Source organism: Rousettus aegyptiacus, unplaced genomic scaffold (genome assembly GCF_014176215.1).
Source record: "Rousettus aegyptiacus isolate mRouAeg1 unplaced genomic scaffold, mRouAeg1.p scaffold_m13_p_3, whole genome shotgun sequence".
NCBI lineage: Eukaryota > Metazoa > Chordata > Mammalia > Chiroptera > Pteropodidae > Rousettus > Rousettus aegyptiacus.
In genome coordinates this window covers 133,098,533-133,120,826 of record NW_023416306.1, presented here as the reverse complement: position 1 = coordinate 133,120,826, position 22,294 = coordinate 133,098,533, and the positions used below count along the sequence as shown (strand labels likewise).

General features: G+C 45.9%; 1 protein-coding gene across 1 annotated transcript in view; it reads left to right on the top strand.

The window, feature by feature from the left end:
* Positions 1-22,294, top strand: part of MEGF11 (multiple EGF like domains 11) — a 315,816-nt gene that overhangs the window by 234,203 nt on the left and 59,319 nt on the right. The window contains exons 6-8 of the mRNA XM_016141015.2: positions 11,508-11,754; positions 13,138-13,258; positions 20,929-21,065. Of these exons, the coding sequence (XP_015996501.2) occupies positions 11,508-11,754; positions 13,138-13,258; positions 20,929-21,065 (505 nt within the window). The remainder of the gene's footprint in view (positions 1-11,507; positions 11,755-13,137; positions 13,259-20,928; positions 21,066-22,294) is intronic.

Sequence of the window (22,294 nt, the reverse complement as noted above, 5' to 3'; positions counted from 1 at the left end):
CTTCCTGTGTCCTTTCTTGCGCGGACCATGAGTTCATTTCCCTCAGAGCCCACACTACAGGGGTCTCACTCCCACACTGGGGAGCTTCACCAAATTTACTTTGATTCCTGACCTCCCCTCCTCCCCATCCCCAGCCTGTGGTTTGCTCAGGAGCTTTGAAAGCAAAGTGAGGCATGGGCCTAGCTGGGGAGAGTGCAGGGCCAATGAGGCGGCCCCCTGGCCGGTCTGTGGTGCCTTTGCTGGCTGCCTTTGAAAGGCTCTTCCAAAGAGGTAATTCCTTTGTGCACAGATGATTTATGAGGCTTTCTAAGCAAATTGTGGAGATAAATGGTCTTTAGGGCCGGGAAGCTTCAAAGGCAGTGATGCAGGCTGGGAGCTGGGCCCTCCTTAAAAGCCTGTTGTGGAGAGAGGCTTGAGCAGAGCTGAGGACAAACTAGCTCTGACCAGCCTCTGGGTCCATTTGGGGCAGCCCCCAGGACACCCCTCACCATGGGCCTCCCTGACCCCATAGCTGAAGTATATGAGACAAAAGTGCTGGGGTCATTTATCCCAGAGATGAGGGCAGCAGAGGGCAGAGGTGCTGAGGGTGGAGGGGGTGGTGATGAGTTCTGATTGGATTCTAGAAGGACAGGCACCCATGGAGTATGCACCAGCTGCTCTGCTCAGCATGGCAGAGACCTCGCTGGAGTCCTAGAGTCTCACCTGTCCTGTCTCTCACTGATAACCATGACAGTCCCTTCCTCTCTGACCTCAATATCCTCTTCTTCTGTACAAGAAAAGCCAGGTGTGAAAGAACCCCAGTGTTCCTGCTCTGTGGTTCAAGGCTCTGTTGTTAAATGTCCCCAGTTGAGAAACAAGCCAGAGATCATACCAGCTGTGAGATCGTGGGCAAGTCACCTAGCCATACCTAACTTTGGTCCCTTCCTCTAGATAATGGGGGTAATCATAGCTACCCTAAGGAATCATAGCTTGAAGTGAACAAATTAGGTACTGCAAAGTAACAAACACCTAGTTTTCTTTCCCATATCTGTCCATACAATACTGTGGCATTCTACATTCAGAGCATTTCCTGTAAAGTTGATAAATTTGATAAATGTGACTCTCCCACCTTCCCATCTCCTCTCTCTACAAACAGGTACATACGTACACACACACACACACACACACACACACACACACACACACACACACACACACCACCCCACCCCACCCCTTACCCTTATTTCCTAATCTGTCTCCTAGGTCTGCTAATTGTCACTCAGATATTAACAGATAACTGGGGTATTAATGGCTAATAATGCTTTATGATGTGACTGACACCCCCCCCCACACACACACATGCACACACACATGCACCTACACAAACAAGGGATGATGTACATTTTAATAGGGGATTTCTGCAGACCCTGAAAAATGCAGTCCTAAAGGCAAAATGCCAGGCAGACTCTTCGATATCTTGAAACAGGGGCCCAGTGTTTGTTTCCAGATGCATCCATCCACAGAGAGATGCAGGGCTCTGATAAAATGGAGTAACCAAGTACCCCCCACTCTCTCCTGATATTTTGAAACAGTAATGTCTGGTTAAAATGGGCTTGGTTGCCTGGAACTGTGGTGGAGGCTGTGCTGATGGAGATGAGGAAGGTAATGAGCTGAAGCAACTGACTTTGCTCAGGGCGTTTTGAGGTAACCAGTGGCTTCATTTCCTCCGCCTGCCCTGCTACCCCAAGACCCTGCCAGCTCCCGGGCCTCCTGACCCTCACCTTACAATGGGGTAATCTTCCTAGCTGTAGCTGCCCCAGCAGCGGCTTTCCTACCACCTCTCCAGTCATCTCATGTTCTGATGAGTCAATGCTTCTCATTTGTTTGTTGCTCGAACTGATGGCTTCTCAGCCCCTAGAACATAACAGGTGCTCAGTAATTGTTTGGCAAGAGAATAAAAGCCTAACTCATCTCCCAAAAGCTGTTGTGGTGGGATAGAAAGAGCCTTAGATCGACATAGCCAGCTACTTTCAAATCCAGCTCCCCAGTACACTGGCCATGTGGCCACAAGCAAGTCTCTCGGCCTCTCTCAGCCAATTCCCTGACCTGTAAAATGTGTGTGTTGCTGGTGGTTGTGGTAGGGGTTGGTACATGAGATGATCTCTAGAGCCTAGGAGTAGGAAACCAGTCTCTGACTCTCAACTCTGCCTTTTACACTCAGGGGCAATTTTGTCCCCAAGGGTACATTTGCTAATATCTGGAGACATTTTTGGTCATCACAATTGTGGAGGGGGGTGCTACTGGCATCTAGTAGGTGGAGGCCAGAGATGCCACTAAAAATTCTATAATGCACAGGACAGCCTCCACAACAAAAAATGTTCTGGTCTAAAATGTCAATAGTGCCGAGATTGAGAAACCCTAATTTAGTTATTTAATATCTCAGTCGAAAAATGGGGTACTAATCCCACCTTACATGATTTACCTCAAATCCTCTCTGGAACAAGGCTAGGTATGAATAAATGGCACTGGGTTAGTAAGAGGATCAAATGAAATAATGCAAGTGAGAATGCAGCTCACAGGGCTGGGGGTTCTTCCTGCATGTGGGTGTGTACGCCACCCTTCTCGCCCGAGGAGATAGCGGGCCCGCGAGGGGCAGCCTGCTTTCCACGCAGGTACTGTGAAGCCTGTCTCCGCTCAGAGGTCGAAGGGAGATATAGATAGTGTAGTTAAATAACACAGAGGAAGTAACAAGTGTAATAAATAGATCACTAAGAACTAATGATACATCATTATAATCCTGTGCTGTCAGCATCTTCTAGGCTTAGGGACTGTGTCAGGAGATTTGGGTTTTAATCTACAGCACCTTGGTCTATTAATATTTAATTCCAACAATCTAAGTGGTGGAAAGATAGGGAACTGAGCTTTGGCTCAGCTCCGAGCCTGGGTAACAACCTCGAATTTTTCTTTTCCATACAAGGTTAAACACCCCTCCTACCCTGTCCCCTCTGGCCTGCTTCTCAAGTAGGGGCATTTAGCAACAGAGCAAGAATCACACAAAATCAGAATGGAGAGAGACCCTAGCATTTACCTACTGGTGTTTCTTAATAAGGACACCACTGGCACTTGGAGAGTATAATTCTTCATTCCACAGGACTGTCCCTGATCATTTGTGACAACCTAATACCCCTTTACCCCCATTTCCAGGTGCCCTCTTGGGGAGAACAACCTACTCCAAGGAAGAACCACTGATCCAAAGCTCATTTGACAAATGTGAAAACAGAGGCCCAGAGAGGGAAGGGGGCTGCCCCAGATTGCACAGCGTTGACTGTGACCCACCCTTTTTCAATTCTCCCTCAGAATTGCAGCTTGGGTCTGGAAAGAGAGGAGGGGCTTAGCCTCTGAGAATTTGCCTGTGCCTTTATTGGGGCCAGTCAGTGGAAAAATGGCCTCACCCACTGGAAAGTTACTCTATCAGCTGGAATGGTTTCATGTGGCTGCTGCTCCATCTCTGCCTCCATACCTGCTGCTTTGTAAACTCAGGAACAATCCCATGACCTGTGAGCAACCCTACTTCCCCTTGAGTGGGTGGAGGCATGGGGAACAGACTGGGGCCATGGGCCATTCCTGAGAGGTACTCTGACTACATCAAGCCTTTCCATTGCTAACGGGTGGCTGTGGAGGCCTTGACCCAGGCTCTTCTAGTACAGGCTGGGCAGCCCAGGGTCAGCGGATTCCAGTTTTTACCTACCCCTTGACCTTCTCTTCAGCGGCCACTCCTCTTCCTTGCTGAGTCTCAGGATTCCTGTCTGTGGAATGGGAGGAACCATTTTTCCTACCCCCACCTCAGGCCTAGCATCCTCCTGCCCATCCATCCTCCTGAGAGGACCAGTGAAAATGCAGATCAGCAACAGTAGTTCTCACCTGCTGAGCTTTTTTAAAGGACCTATACATGGGCCATACAACTCTAGAATAATTAGATCAGAATGTCCAGGTGTGAAGTCCAGGCATGAGTGTTTTTTATAACCTCCAGGCCAATGCTAATGAGCAGCCAGATTGCAAACCATTGTCTGAAGAGTTGAATCCCCAAAAGCAGCTAAGAGGGGGCTCTTCAGTCTCTGGAGAAGGACCAAGCACCAGTTGTCAACAGTGCTGATGGCTCTTCCGGTACCCATCTTGGGCCGGATGCTGGGTGAGACTATGCATAGATATCTGGAACAAAAACACAGCCCGGCTCCCCCACTGCAACCCACAGAGACCTCAAGGCTAATGGACGAAATTGGATACAAGGCACCTAACCCACTTATGTTGAAGTGGTAACCAAAAACAGTGGTCAGCCAAGTTATTTTTCTTAACAAAGTTAAAAAAGACTTAAAAACAGGAGCATTTGAGATCTTGCTCCCTGCCATATGTTGTTCAGTTTGGCTCAAATAAACTCAGAAAAACTCAAAAAGGCCATAAAAACACAATTGTACCTTTAATAAACAATCTTCAGGGACTCAAAAAGATAAGTTGTACACCAGTGTTCATAGCAACCTTATTTGCAGTAGCCAAAGATGAAAACAACCCAAGTGTCCATTAAGAGATGAATGGATAAACAAAATGTGGCATATTTATACAATAGAATATGATTCAGCTATAAAAAGGAACAAAGTACTAATACATGCCATAAGATGATGAACCTTGAAAATGATAATGATGCTAAGTAAAAGAAGCCAAACATCAAAAACTAATATTGTGTAATTCCACTTATATGAAATATCTAGAATAGGCAAATTCATAGAGACAGAAAGTAGATGAGAGGTTACCAGAAGGGAGGAGGGAATGGGGAGTTATTGCTTAATGGTTCCAGAGTTGCTGTTTGGGTGATGGATATGTTTTAGAAATCGTGGCGATAGTTGTACAACACCATGAATGTAATGAATGCCACTGGATTAATTGTATACTTAAAAATGATTAAAACAGCAATCTGTATGTTATATATATTTCATCATGTAGAAAGTTCTAAATAAATAATTTTTCTTAGCTGAAGAGAATAAAATTATGGAAAATTGGGCCAGCCATAGAAAACCTGGGACCTGTGACCATCATTCACCCATAAACCAGTTCCTGAGAAAGGCACCTGTGAAAAATGAGCCTCTGCTTTCTCATCTCTTTGCGAGTTACCCAACATGGCTATTTAAGCCCAGGCTGGCGCCGCTATCCCATGTCACCACTTCTGCAAACACCAGACCACGCCCAATAGGACAGCAGGGGACAGGAGCTCTGACATCCAGTCACTTCCTAGCTGTGTAACCTTGGATAAGCTATTTAACCCCCCCGGGCCTCTGTTTCCTGATCTGCAAAATGGGAATGATAATAGAACCCACTGCAATTAGTTATGAGAATTCGATGAGAAAATTTACTTTATGCCTTTATCTCATATCCTGGCACATGTTATCTGCTCAATTAATTGTCACAAATTTAAAAGTATGCCTATGGAGAAGGAAGTGGTGAAGCTAACCCTTTTTCGGGAGCCATGAACACACAAAGCCTGGGCCCCAAAGTCTAAAGAGGTCAGCAAGGAGATGTACTGGCTGGGGAGGAAATCGGAGAGACTTGGCCAGCTTAAAGGAATAGAACAAGCCAGGCCACACACTTCTGGGTGCCCCTTAAGCCCTCACTAGCTGCCTGGAGAAGATATATTCACTTGAAAAATCAGCCAAAGCCAAATATAATTAGGAAGGAGCAACTGTGACAGAAAAGAAAAAAAAAAAAGTGTGTGAGGAGGTGACATTCCAAGGCCAAATTGGGAAGAGTTTATGATTATCTGTGAAAGAATACAAAATCCTGTTGTAATTTTAATGATGATAGTTTTTCTTCACCTTCAACAGTGTAGATAATTGACTGCAGCTCTGCCTCATTTCTGTCATTGCTTGGGAATGAGGTGTTTTTAAGTGGATTTTCTAGATAACTGAAGCTTATCCCTGTGAATCCTAATTTTTTAAATTTAATCACTCTGGGTGAGGGGGAATGTCTATGGAATGGATTACACACTTCCTTGCTTCCTTAATCAGAATATTCTAAATTGAATGTAACCTCTTCCTGTCAATTTCAATATGAGGGGCTATTTGCCCCCTATAGTCTTGGCTGCAAGTTGCTTTGCTTTTTCTACTAGTGTTTTCTGTTTGTTTCGATGGTTTCCTACTGTGACATAGCATTCTTGCTACTTATTTTTAGGAGCCCCTAAGACCAACATATACACATAAACATATACATGTGCGTATGCACACACACTCACACCAATCTGTGGTCCGAGAACCCAGATTGTCAGGCTTAATAGAATTGTGTGCTTCTCTAACACCCTGAGCTGCCCTTATGATTGCACCTTCAGAGCACACCATAAATATTCCAGCAGCCCTGTCCGCACTAGACACTCCAAGAAGGCAGCCTACTTTCTGGTACTAGCAGGTACTTGCTAAATATTTTCTGGAAGGAGGAGAAGAATGATTGCACCCAAGTGTTAGTGCATCAATTAGTGGTACGTACGTGAATGGGTTTTGAATGCTACTTTAGATGTACATCTCAACCTCAGTGACCAAAATTAACCTCATTCTCTTCTCCCCAATATTTGTTCTTCTCTTTATGCTTCCTATAAAGAATATGGCGCCAATATCCACCCAGCAGCCTAAGCCAGAGCTGGGGTTACAGCCTCCCTCCTCCTTCTTCCCCTCTGTCAATACTAAATCCTTGCTGATTCTACCACATAAATCTAGCTGGAATCTGTTCCCTTCTGTCCATTCCAAATGCTACCACCTTACTCAAGGCCACCATTGTCTCTTTCCTGTTATAATAGCTCATCCCCCTACTCCACTCCCACTCTGACTCTCCTGCCCACGAATCTATTCTCAATAGAGCTTTTTACAGCCACACCGGATCATGTCAGTCCTCTGCTTAGAACACACTCAGAGCTCCCCTGCCCTTGTACGAAGTCCACGTCCTTGAACATGGCTCACAGAGCCCTGGGACCTGGTACCCTGCTCAGGAATCTGCCTCACCTTATGCCTAACTCTCAAAGTCTACACTCCAGACACATATACTTCTTTCTCATTTTCTCTCACATGTCCTCCTTTGTCCCACCTCCAAACTTTTACATCTATTATTTCCTCTGTCTGGATCCATTCCCCACCTACACCCCACCTTCAAGTCACTCCTTTGAAGACATCTTCCTGAACCCCTTAGTCTGGGTTCAGAGCCACCTGTGTCTTTCTCTAATGACCTGAATGACCCCTATTAGAGCCTTTTTGCTGTACGCCCTAAATGCTGTTTCAGCATATATGTCCTTTCTAGAATTTACACCCCAAGAGAGAAGGACAGTTTTTGGCACTAGCAGGTGCTTGTTAAATGTTCGATGAAAGGACAAGTAGAAGAACGAAAGCGCCCAAGTGTTAGCACATGGACTTCATGACAATGTTCCAGCTCCCTTATTGGAGTCATAGTTTTGCTTCCTACTGGATTGTGGCTGTTCCAGAGAGAATAGAGGTCACCTCTGAAAGCAGTTCATAACTGCATGCCCTGGTATGCACACAGGACAAGCTGGCTTTGGTCTCCAGTGGTTGAGTACAGAGCCAAGGTCCAACGGCACTGACAACAAGGGGACCCCTTGTTCTGGACCCTGGGGTTGTTCATAGTGACAATCAGAGAAGACGTGGCTAGTCCCCATAGCATCCCTGTCCTTGTGCTTTGCAGCTGCCACCTTGTCCTCAATGGCACCTATAAGTTTTTCTCCTCAGAATTCTCATTCAGAAAGTGTCACATTTACCTACAGTGGAGAGAGGTAGAGCCAAAAGACCTGGTCCTGTCCTTGACTATAACCTTGGGCAATCACTTAACACTTCTCTTACCCTTTTTCCCCAACTGTAAAATGAAAAATAATAAAACCTAATTTACAGGGTCGTAAATGTACAAGCGAGCATTTAAAATGTGATTGTCAATATTATTACAATGGAGTCACATCATCTGTACATTAAACTTATGCAAATTCAACTACATGTGCTTGGTAACAAAAAGAAATAGAGAAATGATCAGTAGGTAATTCTGCTAGTCTTCCCACTCACCGGGTATATGTTCCAGAGACAGGGTGAGATGGGAGGCACCAGACTGCTAGGTATTCATTCAACCACTCTCTGTCGTGCGAGCCTCTATGAATGTGAGTGGAGGTCGTAACTATAACTGGACTCAATTTTTTTTATTGAGATATAACTGACATAAAACTATTAGTCTCAAGTGAACAACATAATGGTATAGTCATTCTATATGTGACATCCCCATCACTTATTTATGTTATAATTGGAGGTTTGTACCTCTTGACTGCTTTTGCCCATTTTCCCAACCCCCCACCCCTACCTCTGGCAACTACCAATCTGTTCTCTTTGAGTTTGGTTTTTGTTTGTTGGATTATACAAATAAGGGAGATCATATGGCATTTGTCTTTCTCTGACTTATTTCACTTAGCATAATGCCCTCAGGGTCCATCTATGTTGTCACAAATGGTAAAATTTCCTTCTTTTTTGTGGCTGAGTAATATTCCGTTGTATTTAGGTGCTACATTTTTAAAAATTAATTTTTATTATGATGACATTGGTTAACAAAATCCAGTATGTTTCAAGTGTACAATTTAACAGCAAGGCATAATATATATACACACATACATACATATATATACACATATATACATATATATGTACACAATGATTGATATATATATATATATATATATATCATTGTGTACTTTTTCTTTATCCAGTCATCTATCGATGGATACTTAGGTTACTTAGTGGCTTAGCTATTGTAAATAATGCTGCAATGAATGTGAGAGTACAGATGTCTTCTCGAGTCAGTGTTTTTCTTTCAAATAAATAACCCAAAGTGGAATTGCTGAATCATATGGTAGTTATAGTTTTAATTTTTTAAAGAACTTTTATATTGTTTTCCATAGGGGCTGCACAAATTTACATTACCACCAACAATACACAAGGGTTCCCTTTTCTCTACATCGTCGCCAACAATTGTTATTTCTTGTCCTTTTGATAATAATCATTCTAACAGGTATGAGGTGATAATTCATTGTGGTTTTGGGTTACATTTCCCTGATGATTAGTGATGTCGAACACCTTTTTATGTACCTGTTGTCTATCTGTATGTCTTTTTTGTAAAAATGCCTATTTAGATCCTCTGCCCATTTTTAAATCAAATCGGGTTTTGTTGTTATTATTGTTGTTGTTATTTTTGTTGTTGCTGTTTTTGCTATTGAGTTGTATGAGTTCTTTATATATTTTGGATATTAAACTCTTGTCAGATATGTGAGTTACAAGTATTTTCACCCATTTGGTAGGTTGCCTTTTTACTTTGTTGATGGTTTCCTTTGCTATGCAGAAGCTTTAGTTTGATGTAGTCCCATTTGTTTATTTGTGCTTTCAGTGTCAAATCTAAAAAATTATTACCAGGACTGATATTAAGGAGACTACCACCCATGTTTTCTTCTAGGAATTTTATGGTTTCAAGTCTTACATTCAAATCTTTAATTCATTTTGGGCTGATTTTGGTGTGTGGTATAAGACAGTAGACTAGTTCCCCAGTTTTGCATGTGGCTGTCCAGTTTTCCCAGCACCAAAAGACTGTCTTTTCCTCATTGTATAGTCTTGGTTCCTTAGTTGTAGATTAGTTGACCATGTATGCATGGGTTTATTTCTGGTCTCTCTATTCTGTTCTGTTGATTTGTGTGTCTGTTTTTATGCCAATACCATACTGTTTTGATTGCCGTAGTTTTATAAAATAGCTTAAAATCAGGAAGCATAATGCTTCCAGCTTTGTTCTTTTTTTCTCAAAATTGCTTTGGCTATCAGACTTGATTTTTGCCTCACTCACTATAGTACCAAGTGGAAAATGCACGATTAGGCTCACTCCTAATTTGGCAGCTTGGTTTGTATGTGCGAATATTTAGGGCACAGATGAAGAGGGATAAAACAAAATAAGGAGATTGGAACTCTGGGTCTCGATTAGTTCCATCTACTGAAGTATGATGGACAGGCTCCATGACATTATCACTTGACCTTAGTCAACAAGAGGGAGGTATATACAGAGGAGTTGGTGGGGTTGATGGAGATTCCATGTGCTCTTGGACATGCTTAACACTTGAGTGCCACTTTCTCTTTGCTTCAATAACACCTTCTCTGATCCCACTCACCTGTCCTCTCTCCTCTCTGAGTGTCTAAACTCTGGAATCAGAGCACAAAGTTCAATTAATTATGTCCCTGTCTTCAGATAGTAGGGTGGTCAGCCATCCCATTTTGCTCAGGACTGAGGGATTTCTCTGAATGCAGGACTTTGAGGGCTGAAACTAGGACAATTGGACATCGCGATAGGCAGACAAGTGAGCCATCTTTTACAGCCCACTTCAGATACCTTCTCTTCTAGAAAGTCTTGCCAGGTCTCCTTAGCTAGGAGCCATCTTTCTCTCCATTGAACATCTCTCAGAACATTAGTTTTGCCAGTCCGTGCCTGAACTCCATATCCTTTCTATTCCAAGATTCAGGTATGTGAGACTAGAGTTGGAGGACATCTTGTTGTGTGTCCTGTATATACCAGGTGAGGATCGGAGTGGTAGGTGGCAGCAGGCTGGGTGACCTACCTAGGGCTCTGCCATTCAGCCCCTTTCCAAAGCTGTAGAGTATGAATTTCTGCATAGCTAGGTCACATATCACTCTTTGAAACATTGAATTATATATAAAGATCTCGAAAAGCTGTCTGTCAGCTCCCAGGGAAACGTTTCTTTTTCCTGTTCCTTCTGAAGTTGGCTCCTTGGAAAATAATGAAACTGAACCGAAGACGAAGCAACTGGGGTTAGGGGTGTAGGCACTACTGAAAGGGAGAAGCAGCAGGCAGGGAAGGAAAGGGTGACAGAAAGTCGGAGCCAGGGGAGGAACAGAGAGTGAGAAGACATGTTCAAGGAAAGTAAGGTGCAAGAGGTGAGAAAACTAATGAATTTGGGGAAGAGATGGGAAGAGGCAGGGAAGTTAGAGAGATGGCAGCTGGGCTGGACTGGACTGGAAAGGTACCAAGAAAGAGAGTAGGACCACAGAGAAGAGGGGTGGGTGACCCAAAGCAAAAGGACCTGGGTGGCTGAGAGAAACAGAGATGGCCAACCAAGAAGAGTTTAGCAAAGGCAGAAGGAGGTCAACAGCTGGTGGTTCCAGAATTTCAATACAGGAGAGGTGGCTTCCGGAGGCATTGGTTGGAATGGAATGGCCCCAGATGGGAGATGCCTCGAAGAAACAAGCTACTTAACTTGTATGATTATTTGAGTGGCTTGGTGGAGCAGCTGATGGAGGTTAAGAGGCATCAAAGCTTCCACCCAGATACCCCTTGCTACTTACTTCCTATCCAGGGAAGAGCTATGCAGAGATGGGTGGCTGCTTGGGCATCAGTTCCCCATTCCCATCCCAAGGAGAGTGCACGAGTTCACTCAGCCCTGACGGGCTCCTCTCTTGCAGGCTGCGACAGCGACCACTGGGGTCCCCATTGCAGCAACCGGTGCCAGTGCCAGAACGGTGCCCTGTGTAACCCCATCACCGGCGCCTGCGTGTGCGCCGCCGGCTTCCGTGGCTGGCGCTGCGAGGAGCTCTGCGCACCAGGCACCCACGGCAAGGGCTGCCAGCTGCCGTGCCAGTGCCGCCACGGTGCCAGCTGCGACCCCCGCACTGGCGAGTGTCTCTGCGCACCCGGCTACACCGGCGTCTAGTGAGTAAAGCGAACAAGATGCGCGGAGAGGCGGGGCGGGGCGGGGCGGGGCGGGTTCAGCTGCCCTCTCCACAGCTGCACGGTCCCCCCCACCTGCTCCTTGCCGGTGGGCGGCGTGGTGGGGACAGATGGATTTTCGGGATAGTCCTGGCTATAAAATCTCCTGCGCTCAGACCCCAAGTCCTGCAGAGGCTAAATGCCCAAACGTCCTCCACTCAGGACTCAGATCCCTGCCACTCGGGCAGGGGCGACTGGTGCAAGCTGAGTCTCAGCATGAATGGGCACTACCATGCCAGAGGAGCTCATTAAACTCCTTCCAGGCATCTCTTCCTGGTGAGCACCCAGACCTTAAATTGGAATTCCCTTTTGATCATATCCCAAATGCCTCTGCTTACCTGGGGCCTGGCCTTTCCAGGCCATTTGGAACAGAGTGAATGAGGGCCCTGGGCAGATATCATTCTTAGTTTGGTGAGTTTACTATGCCTGTTCCTCTCCCCTATCTCCTCCCCTCAGACCCCAATCAGCCCCTCCCTCCAGTTCCCTGGAGAGTCTGTACTGATAGGGGGCTTCCAAGGCTGCTTAGTTGAGACCCCCTCAGAGGCAAGATTGAAGCTCCACCCCTACCCCCCACCCCCCCACCCCAAACATACGCACACATACACATCAAAGGCTCAGTGGCCTCCCCAACAGCCCTACATCTTGGGGAAATATCCAAGGACACTGAACACAGACACATCCTTGACTGAGGGTGTTCTCTGCCCCCATGTCTGGCCAGCTCCAGTGAGAGGCCAAAGCCACTGGACGAAGGCCCAAGGTCAAGACCCTATGCAAAGCCTCCCCCATACCTCAGCAGTGCCCAGTCCCTGCACACAAGCTTGTCATGGTAGATGAGAGCCCTCCAGAGCCTGGAAGGGGGGCATGTCACTGATTCTCCCTCTCTCTCAATCTAGGCAGATTCTAGAAGCCCGGATCCATGGCCACTTCTGTGTCTTCGCTCATGCTGTTCCTTCTGCCTGGGCTGCCCTTCCTCCCATTCTCCCAGTAAAACTAACTTGAAGACTCAAGTAAAATATCTCCCTCTTAGAGAAGGCGCCCTCAGCTCTCCCTGCCCAGGAGAGCACTCTCCTTTACACTAAACTCCCTTAAGTCCATCCCACAAGTACTGGCCCAAGCACACACGTTTCAGTTCGTTATATCTGAGCCCTGCTTCCCCCTCCTGGCAGGAAGAAGGACTGCATCTCAGCTGACCTGCCTAGTACAGTTCACACTGACTGTGAACTCACTAATTCCTAGGGAGCCCTGGAGTGTTGGGACTGGCAGCACTGGGGCCCTGCCACCTGATCTGAATGCTGCCGCATCTAACACGTCTGCTTCTCCATGTAGCTGCGAGGAACTGTGCCCGCCTGGGAGCCATGGGGCTCACTGTGAGCTGCGCTGTCCCTGCCAGAATGGGGGCACCTGCCACCACATCACTGGCGAGTGTGCCTGCCCCCCAGGCTGGATGGTAGGTGGACCCTCCAATAATGGTGGGGCACTGTAGGAAGTCACACACACCCTGGAGGGCAGAATTCCTCTCCCACCCTGAATACCCTCCCTTCCTATTAATGGTCATGGACATCATTAGACACTGCCTTGGACACAGCTTTGAATCTCAGGTCTGCATCTAAGTGCCGTGTGACCTGAGACAATTTACTTAACTTCTCTGAGCCTGTAGTCTCTCATGTGTGAAAGAGTTGAATTCTTCTCATAGATTGTCTCTGTCTTTGGGTGTAGGTACTCACTTGAACTGCCATAGGCCCTGGGCCAGATGTGGCAGAGAGGGCATGGTGGAAGGATGGAGGGAGGAGAGAAGACAGCAGGGTGTTCAGATTCCCAGCCTTCACCCCTTAAACACACACACACACACACACACACACACACACACACACGCCTGCACGCACGCACACACACTGATTCTGTGGGACCCAGAATCTGTATTTTTCTCAGGTGTTCCAGGTAATTCTGATGCAGCGTCAACCAATCCAGGTCTTCTGTCTGGGAACCACTATTGTGGGAAAGGGAGATGGGATTTATAACCTCATAGGCCATAATTCAGGTCTCACATCCAATGCTGACCCTGAAAAAAGCCTTAAGTTACTGTGGTATCTGCTTTCCCATCTGCAAAACTGACATAACAATAGTCAGCCTACCCTCCTTAGCTGCCATGGTTGGTAGAAAGCTCAGATGAGGCAATGGATGTCCGGACTGCCTAGCAAATGCAAGTTTTCTACAGTTTCTGGTTTTATCTGTCTCTGGATGCCACAGACAATCCTCAAGCCTCCTTCTAGCCAACACACTCTACCTGTGGGTGACCCTCCTCAACCTCCACAAACCTACACTCCTCAGATACAGTGTGTCACTAAAGCTGACCTTCTTGTTTCCTGTTTTGGAAGAAGAAGCTCAATGACATAGCTGGCTTCTTCCTCCTGGAGCCTGAAGCTTTGCAAAGGCAGGGCTGCTGAGCAGGAGCAGGATATTTCAGGATGCTTTGAAAGTCTAGGCCATAGGGTGGGCAGAAGGGATGCCTGCAGGACCCATTGATGCAAGTATAAATTTGCCAGACCTTTTTAGAGCAGGATAGGACCTAGGGGGTCATATGGTTCAGCAGCACCCAAACCTGGCTACATTACCAGAGTTAAAGAGGGTTGAGATTAAATACATATTCCCAGGCTCCACCAGAGACCTTCTGGGGCCTGGGGAATCTCTATTTTTAATAAGCTCCCCAGGTAATTCTGAGTCAGCCGACGCTGTCTGCAGCTCTACATTTTGGAAATAATTGACCAAGACTGTAGTATTTCCTTCAGTGTCTCCAAGAACCCTAGGGTTTCTTGGGGGTGAGGCTAGGATGGGGAGCTTAATAATTAGGACTCCAGCTTCCACACACCCCACCACTTCTCCATTTTAATCTATACACTGTCTCTATTGAGGTTCTAGGTAAGATTTCACATAAAAACAGGATCTCCCAGCTTTAAGATGTTTGAACACCACTGGTCTATGAATACCTTCCTTCTCAGGTAAGGAAGCCAAGGGCCAGAGAAGCTAAGTGACCTGCCCAAGGCTACAGTGCTGGTTAAGAGTGAAGTGGATCTAGAATCCAGGTCTCCTGACTCCTGAATCCCAACCCTTGGTGTCCGTCTGTCTGTCTGTCTCTTCTGAGGAGGACAAAGGGGCTGCTGCCACCTATCCCACACCTGCCCACTTCTCCCACTCTGACCCACTCTCTGTAAAGGCCCTCTCATCTGCAGCCAGCTTCCAGAATCCCAGCGTCTGAGGGCTGGGTCCTCAGAGGCCCAGCCATAGGCAGTGAGGTCAGATTAGGATGTGGTAGGGAGAAACTGGCCACAGGCAGGCCCTGTGCTTGTAAAGGCCTCTCTAGAGAGAATGATTGAGGCTGGTGATTGAAGAGTGGAAAGGGAGGAAGCCAACACATGTAGAGATTTGTTTTTCTCCCCTACACAGTGAGAGATTTGTTCATCCAGAAGACAGGAACTCTGTCAATAGAAGTTTTAGATTTGGGGACTTTATGTTTTTAATTTTATTGTAGACAATTGCATTTCTATTTTTGATGCAGCATTAACTTGCAACAAATTTGTCTGAATTATTAATACCTCTCATGCATGCAGAGTCATAGTGTCATGAAGCTGCAATTCAGGCTTGAGGTCTCTCCCCAGGAAAGGCTGAGGGCCAAAGAGAGGGTGCTGGGCAGAAGGGTCCTCCCTTTGTCATCCTCTAGTGCCTCACTTTCCCGTAGGCCCCACGTGACTTCAGCCACACTCAGAGACCTAATGGGTACAGCTGCTATCTCACATGGTGCAGCTCCCCAAAGAACCAAGGCATTGTGCAGAAGTGGAGAGGTGCCACCAGGAACTCTGTCCCTCTGGGCCTTTCTTGGCCCCTAGACTCAGACATTCCTGGCCCCTAGATTCTGGGCAATACTCCAGTTGCCCAGCGGTGGCAAGCTACTTCCAGTGGGGGACTTTACAAGAGCCTGGGGAGTTATTACCTCTCTTCTTCTGGGCTCTGAGACCTTTCAGTGGAGAGGAACAAGGCATGAGTAATTTGATGAGAGTACACACTACAGACAGAACTTAAGAGTTCCCAGTCTGATGATGGAGGCTAGATACAGAGTGTACAGGTGTGCGTGCACAAACATACTCACACACACAAAGGACAACAGGCCTGAAGAGCTGAGAAATAGGGCCAGTTATTATGAAGGGCCAAGGAGAGGTGTTTGGAGCTGAGGTTATAGAACCATAGAAGCTCAGGTTTGGAAAGGATGTTTCCTGGAGCCCCATGCCCTGGCCTGTGACCTGGGTCATTTCCACAGCACTCATACCACTGAGTTCACTGTCCATTGACGGCATCCTGATAATTAGAAATGCCTTCAGAAGCTTGGTGAGGCCAAGTTGTCATATTGGCATGGCCTTAAGTCCTTTCACTATCTTGGCTTCCTCCTTTTTTTATGTTACATTTAGCCATGGTCTGTTTACAGTGTGGCTGGTTTCCAGATTTTGACAAAACCAGTTAACTAGATTAACTAATTCTGAGAGGAGCAAGGCTATTGCCTCACCTCATCTCCAAACTCCTAGATGCCACACAGCCTGAGATCACTCTACAAGTGGAGACATATACTCAGATGACCATAGCGCAGGTGTGTTAGGGCTGTCAGAGCAAAGTAGCACAGATCAGGTGGCCTAAACAACAAAAATTTACTTTCTCACAGTTCTGGAAGCCAGAACTTCAAGATCAAAGTGTTGGGAGAGTTGGTTCCTTCTGAGGCGCCTCTTCTTGGCTTATTGGTGGCTGTCTTCTCTCTGTGTATTCACGTGGCCTTCCCTCTGTGCTTGTCTGTGTCCTAATCTCCTTATGAGGACATCTGTCCTATTGGATTAGGACCCACCCTAATGACCTCATTTTAATCTTATTACCTCTCCAAAGGCCCTGTCTCCAAATATAGTCACATTCCGAGGTTAAGATATATACATTTGGGAGGTGGGGAACACAACTCAACTCGTAATAGCAAGAGAGAGACCATGGGCCACAGACCCTCTTAGCTGACACTTTCCTGCCTGCTCTATCCTCTGTTTTTCCCCAAAAGGCTGTTTTTCCAATCAGCAGTAATTGACTAGTTATGTGGTTCTCTTCCGCTCTTCTCAGTCCTAGGTAATACTGGGCTCTTATCACATTCCGCCTCATCAAGTGTCCGCTTGGGTTGAATTAGGGCTTGCCCTTAAGGCACTGTACTAGGTTCCTTCACTTTCCTAATCTCACCTAATCTTTCAATCACCTGCGAGACCCAGGGTTACCATTCCATTTTATAGATAGGAAACTGAGGCTCAGAATGATCACATGACTTATCCTATTAAATCATTTTTTAGTGTTTATGTACATATACCCATATATGTATTATTACTAAATTATCCTTAAAACTCTGCAGTCATCTGGGAGGTGATAGAACTGGGGTTTGAGCGCCAAGTCCTGACTTTGAGTCCAGTGTTCTTTCTACCACACCAGCAGCAGGCCTTGCAGTTATCAAATTCTTTAAGGCCTTAGGAGCTCAAAACCAAGGAGGGACCTAGGAGTTCAAGGACCTGGAGTGCCTGCAGTTGGGGAATACTGAGCAGGGGCTAAAAATGGTGCTCGCCCTTCTGTCCAAAATGTCAGAAGGATGCCTGATTTTCCCCGGAAGTGTTGGAAGGCAGCATTTTCTATACCAAACTTTCCTACTGGCCTCCTCAGGCAGCCCTGGTCATGTCTCGGTAGCTCTAAAGAGAAAAAGAATCCACAGCCTGTTAGGATAGATGGTGTCTGTGAATGTATGCCTGTGTGTCTGTCCATGGGTGTGTATGTGGTATATGTGTGTAAGTACATGAGGGCTCCACAGTGCTTCATGATGGGGAGGTAGGAGGTATAATCACAGCCCTGCAAAGATGGCTCAAAATGCTTTTTTCAGGGTCAGAGTATCCTTGTCCAGGTCAGGACTATAGATGACTGACTCAGATGGTGGCCAGAAAGATTACTCTCTTCTTTCAAGAATCTCTAGAGTTTGTGTGGTGCAGTTAGAAAGGTAGTGGCACCCCCTCTACCTCCAGGAGGAAGAGGGCCCCCTTCTCCGAGGAGCCTTTCTCTGCCCCTCTCTTCACACACACACTCGTCTCACTGTCTTCAGCTGCCACCTCTGTCCCCTCAATCCTCCCTTCCCTTCCCCACCTCAGCCTTTCATTGTCTGACCTATGTGTGGAAGAGGAATCTGAGCTAAAAGGCTTCCCACTTTATTCATTACAAGTAAATTAGATGGTATTGAAAGATGTCTCTAGTCAGCAGGATTTTCCTGACTAAACTAGCTTCTTCAGGGTTGGCAGTTATTGGCGCTTAATAATTGTGTGTTGAACTAATTGATTAATTAACTGTGACTGAATCCTTGATCTCTGTAAGAGAAATAACTATCTCTGGTGTGGGAGAGGCTAGAAGGGCAGCAGGAGACCAGAGCAGGTTCAGACTTCTGTTTGATAGAGACCTAAGATTCATATGTACGATTTTAAAAGTTATCTAACACCACACGGCTAATACTAGAGGGAGGAGAAAGTCAACTTTCCCCTCCCGCCTCACAAATCTCACTCTCGAAAGGCAACCACATTCAAATCTTTTTGTTTCTTCCAGCATTTCCCTTCTTATTTCTTCATAACATGCTTTATTGCCATTTCCTGAGTTTTCCATTGTAGACATTTATTGAATTGATTGACTTCCTATAGAATAAAATGCAGCTCTATCATACACACACACAAACACAAGCAACCCTTCCCCTACTCTTCTCAATGGAGTTTTATTACAATTTTTGGTAAAATCACTTTTAATGTTTATGTACATATGCCCTCAAATGTATTGTTACCAATTTATGCCTAAAACTCTCTGCAGAATTCTAAAATGCCTCTCAATAGGGTCAGACACATCAGAAATCTCTCAGTTTGATTTTTGTTTCTGTTTTGATGTTGAGGTCACACTCACAGAACCCTGCATGCTTCTTTTCTTTGGATATTTATTTTTGATGGGAAAAAAAAAATCTTCTAGTAGCTTCCTGAGAAAGTATTCATGGAAAGTTAATTTTCTGAGTCTGTTCAAATCTGACAATGTCTTTATTGAATCCCCCACTTGAATATTAGTTTACCTGGGTGTAGAATTCTAGGTAGGAAATTATTTTCCTCCAAATTTTTAAGGCATTGCTCTATAGTTTTCTAGTTTCTAGTTAAGAAGTCCAATTCTTTTGTATGTGACTTTCTAAAAACTTTGAGGTTCATTTATTCATAAAATTGTAAAAATTTACAATGATAGGCCTTAATATTGATCTCTTTTCGCTTTTTGTGCTAAATACTCTATAGGCCCTATCAGTTCAGAAATCAGTACGTTTCATTCTTCCATTCTGGGAAGTTGTCTTGTATTATATTTCCCATGTAATTTGCTTGCCTACATTTTTCTGTTCCACTGTCTGGAACCTCTAGAAATTACATGTCAGAACTCCTGGATAGATCTTTTTTTAGTATCTTTTCTTTCTTGCTTGCTTGCTTGCTTTCTTGCTTTCTCTCTCTCTCTCTCTCTCTCTCTCTCTCTCTCTCTCTCTCTCTCTTATTCTGCTTTGTGGGAGAGATTTCTCTTCACCTTTATCATCTTTTGCATTTAAAAAACTTCTATTATCTTATTTTTACTTTTTAACAACTCTTTACTATTCTCTGGATATCCCCTTTTTAGCCCTCTGTTCTTTCAAATATTTTCATCTAACTGCCTAAGGCTATACATTTTCATTATAATAGAAGCTTTTTCTTTTGTTTTCTTTGCTCCCCTGCATTGTTTATTTGTCCGTTTTGGCCTTCTTTCATGTTAGAGCCCTCTAGTTAGAAGTTTTCTAACAAGTCTTCTTCATATTAAAATTTTCTTTCATGTTAGAGCCTCATTTCAAGTATCTAGTGATCCTTGGCCACCAGTTCCTGTTTTACCATAAGCTTCAGAAAATCCATTTGGAAGCCTGGGGACAGGGGGAGATGCCAGGCTTGTTGCCTGATGGGATCCTTAACTATCAGTATCCATAGGTCTTTCCTCTTGAGCTCTCAGTGTCCCCAGAAGGGAGTCTTCCAGAATCCTACCAGAGGGAGTATAGTCTGGGAACCAACATTACAGATGCTGCACAGGAGAAGAGAGCAGGGGCTCTGATCATGCAGCAGGCTGAGTTCAACAGGATCCCTATTTCCCACAGCACCCCCACCTTCAGCTGTGCTTGGAACCCCTCTGACCAAAGCCTTTGTAGGTTGACCTGTCTAAAATTAAACTAGTAGTCTTGAGAAGTCACCTAGATATTTGAAATGGGGGCAAAAATCTGGAGTCTAATTCTCTCTTTTATAAGTTTTCAAACAGTTCTGTTTTATCGCACTTGCGCTTTGGCCTTCTGAACTTCCTGGTGTCTCTGATTCCTGAGCTTTTCTGAGGCTACCATGCAATGTCTTTCCATACTCCCTTTGCAGGCACTTAGCGTTGCTAAGAAAGCAGAAACTTCGGTTGTCCCATGTCTCCCTCTGTTCTTCCATCTTCCCACATGTGACATCTCTTGTTTTCTATGGTCTCTTTTCCCATTCCTTTTGTTCTTGTAGATTTATGCCTTTCCCCCCTTTACTCTCATGTCAGCTGGGTTTGGGAAAGAAATGGAGAGATAATGTATGTTTCCAGACCATCAAGGTTAATCACAGTTTCTTCTTTGCTTTTCCTCAGCACTTTATTGTGTACCAGTGTGAGCACTTCAGTTACTGTTTTCTTTCCTCTCTCCCCAATAGACTGGGAGGACAGAAATTGAGTCTTACTCATATTTTGATATTCTTAGTGCCTGGCACAGTGCCTGGTATACAACAGGTACTCAATAAGTGTGTGTGAATAATTGGATGCACAAATTGGCCTCAGTCTCCCCATCTCTAAAATGGGGCTTTGAAGCCATGACATCCAGCTTTCTATGCTTCTGTGACTGGGGAGAAAGTCCTACGGAGGGAACAGGGTGGACCCTTAGGTCGCAGCAGCTGGGCCGCTCCCAGGAGAGAGTGGCCCCAAGATCGCATCTCAGAAGCACCACCTATGTATGCCTTCCCTCTTCTGTTTCAGGGAGCCGTGTGTGCCCAGCCCTGCCCACCGGGGACGTTTGGCCAGAACTGCAGCCAGGATTGTCCTTGCCACCACGGAGGGCAGTGTGACCATGTGACTGGGCAGTGCCACTGCACGGCCGGATACATGGGGGACAGGTAAGGTTAATGTTAACTATTGTCCTTGCTGTTCATACCACTCATTTTCACAGCCTTGCTGAGAACGGCTGAGGTGTGCCAGCCAACAGCATTCTCCTGCCAGCTTCCCTGTTCCTTTCCCTGAAAGAATTCTGAGTTCTCCTGCTAGGGAGATTCATCAACGCATCCTTCCTGACGCTTGGCCTGCTGAGTGTACCCCAACTCCCAGCCCAGTGACTCGAACTCTGAACTTGCATTGACTCACTTAGGGAAACAAGTGAACACCTACCACGCATCCTCTACTTTCACTCTGCCTGTAGGGAGGCGATGGCATCCATAATCCAATGAAGCTGAGAGCGCCAAGTCAGTTCACACATTTTGCACAATTTCTTCTAGAAGCGATTTCTTATTCCTAACGTTAGTTCTGCCAAACAGATCATGACATCAGTTTGCATATGTCGAAGGTCTTTGGAATGAAAGCAGACTGAACAAGGACGCCAATGTTGTGGGATCAAACCAGCCTTGCAAAGTGAATAATTCACAAACGTAACTGAGGAATTACCGTGTGGGCACATTTGCCACCGTAGGACGGAGGCTAAGTGCTGTGGGAGAATGAGAAACAACAACCCGTGTGTCTGTGGCGAGTGAATTCAGAGCTGGATTTTTTTGCCTTGGACCCAGGCCAAGCCTCCTCCCTCGCACTCTCAGCCACATGCATCTCTTCAAGCAGAGAGAGGGGCACTAGAGAATAGGCTCTCACACCGTTGCCTGGTCCTGGGGATCCACGTTTCATCTCAGACCCTGGATTTTGTTACTCTGCCAAGACAAGGTGAGGCGAGGGCAACATGTTCACCATCCCTCTGCCTTCCTTGCCCAAATAACATCAGGAAGCAGGAATCAGAGCTGAATCTACCAGGGAGTCCTTCTGGCTGACTGACATACTGGGTTTCTCCAACTCTCTCTGGAGTCAGCCCCCAAATCCTTAGTGATATCCTGATAAGAGCTCTTCCATTGTTTGCTGTGGGCTTGCTTGCCCCCAGCCTGAAGTCTTCAAGCCAGATCTGATCTCTTCGTGAGCCAGTGCCCATGTTCCCAAGCACAGAACATGAGATGTGGCATCTGGGGATCCATCCCTCCCTGACCTCTGTCAGAGACTGAGTCTCTAGAGGAAGTGTGTGGGAGGGGAAGGACTGAAGCACTGAGCCCACCTTCCCATCCTCACCATCCCTCCCAGTAAGGAAACACCCAGG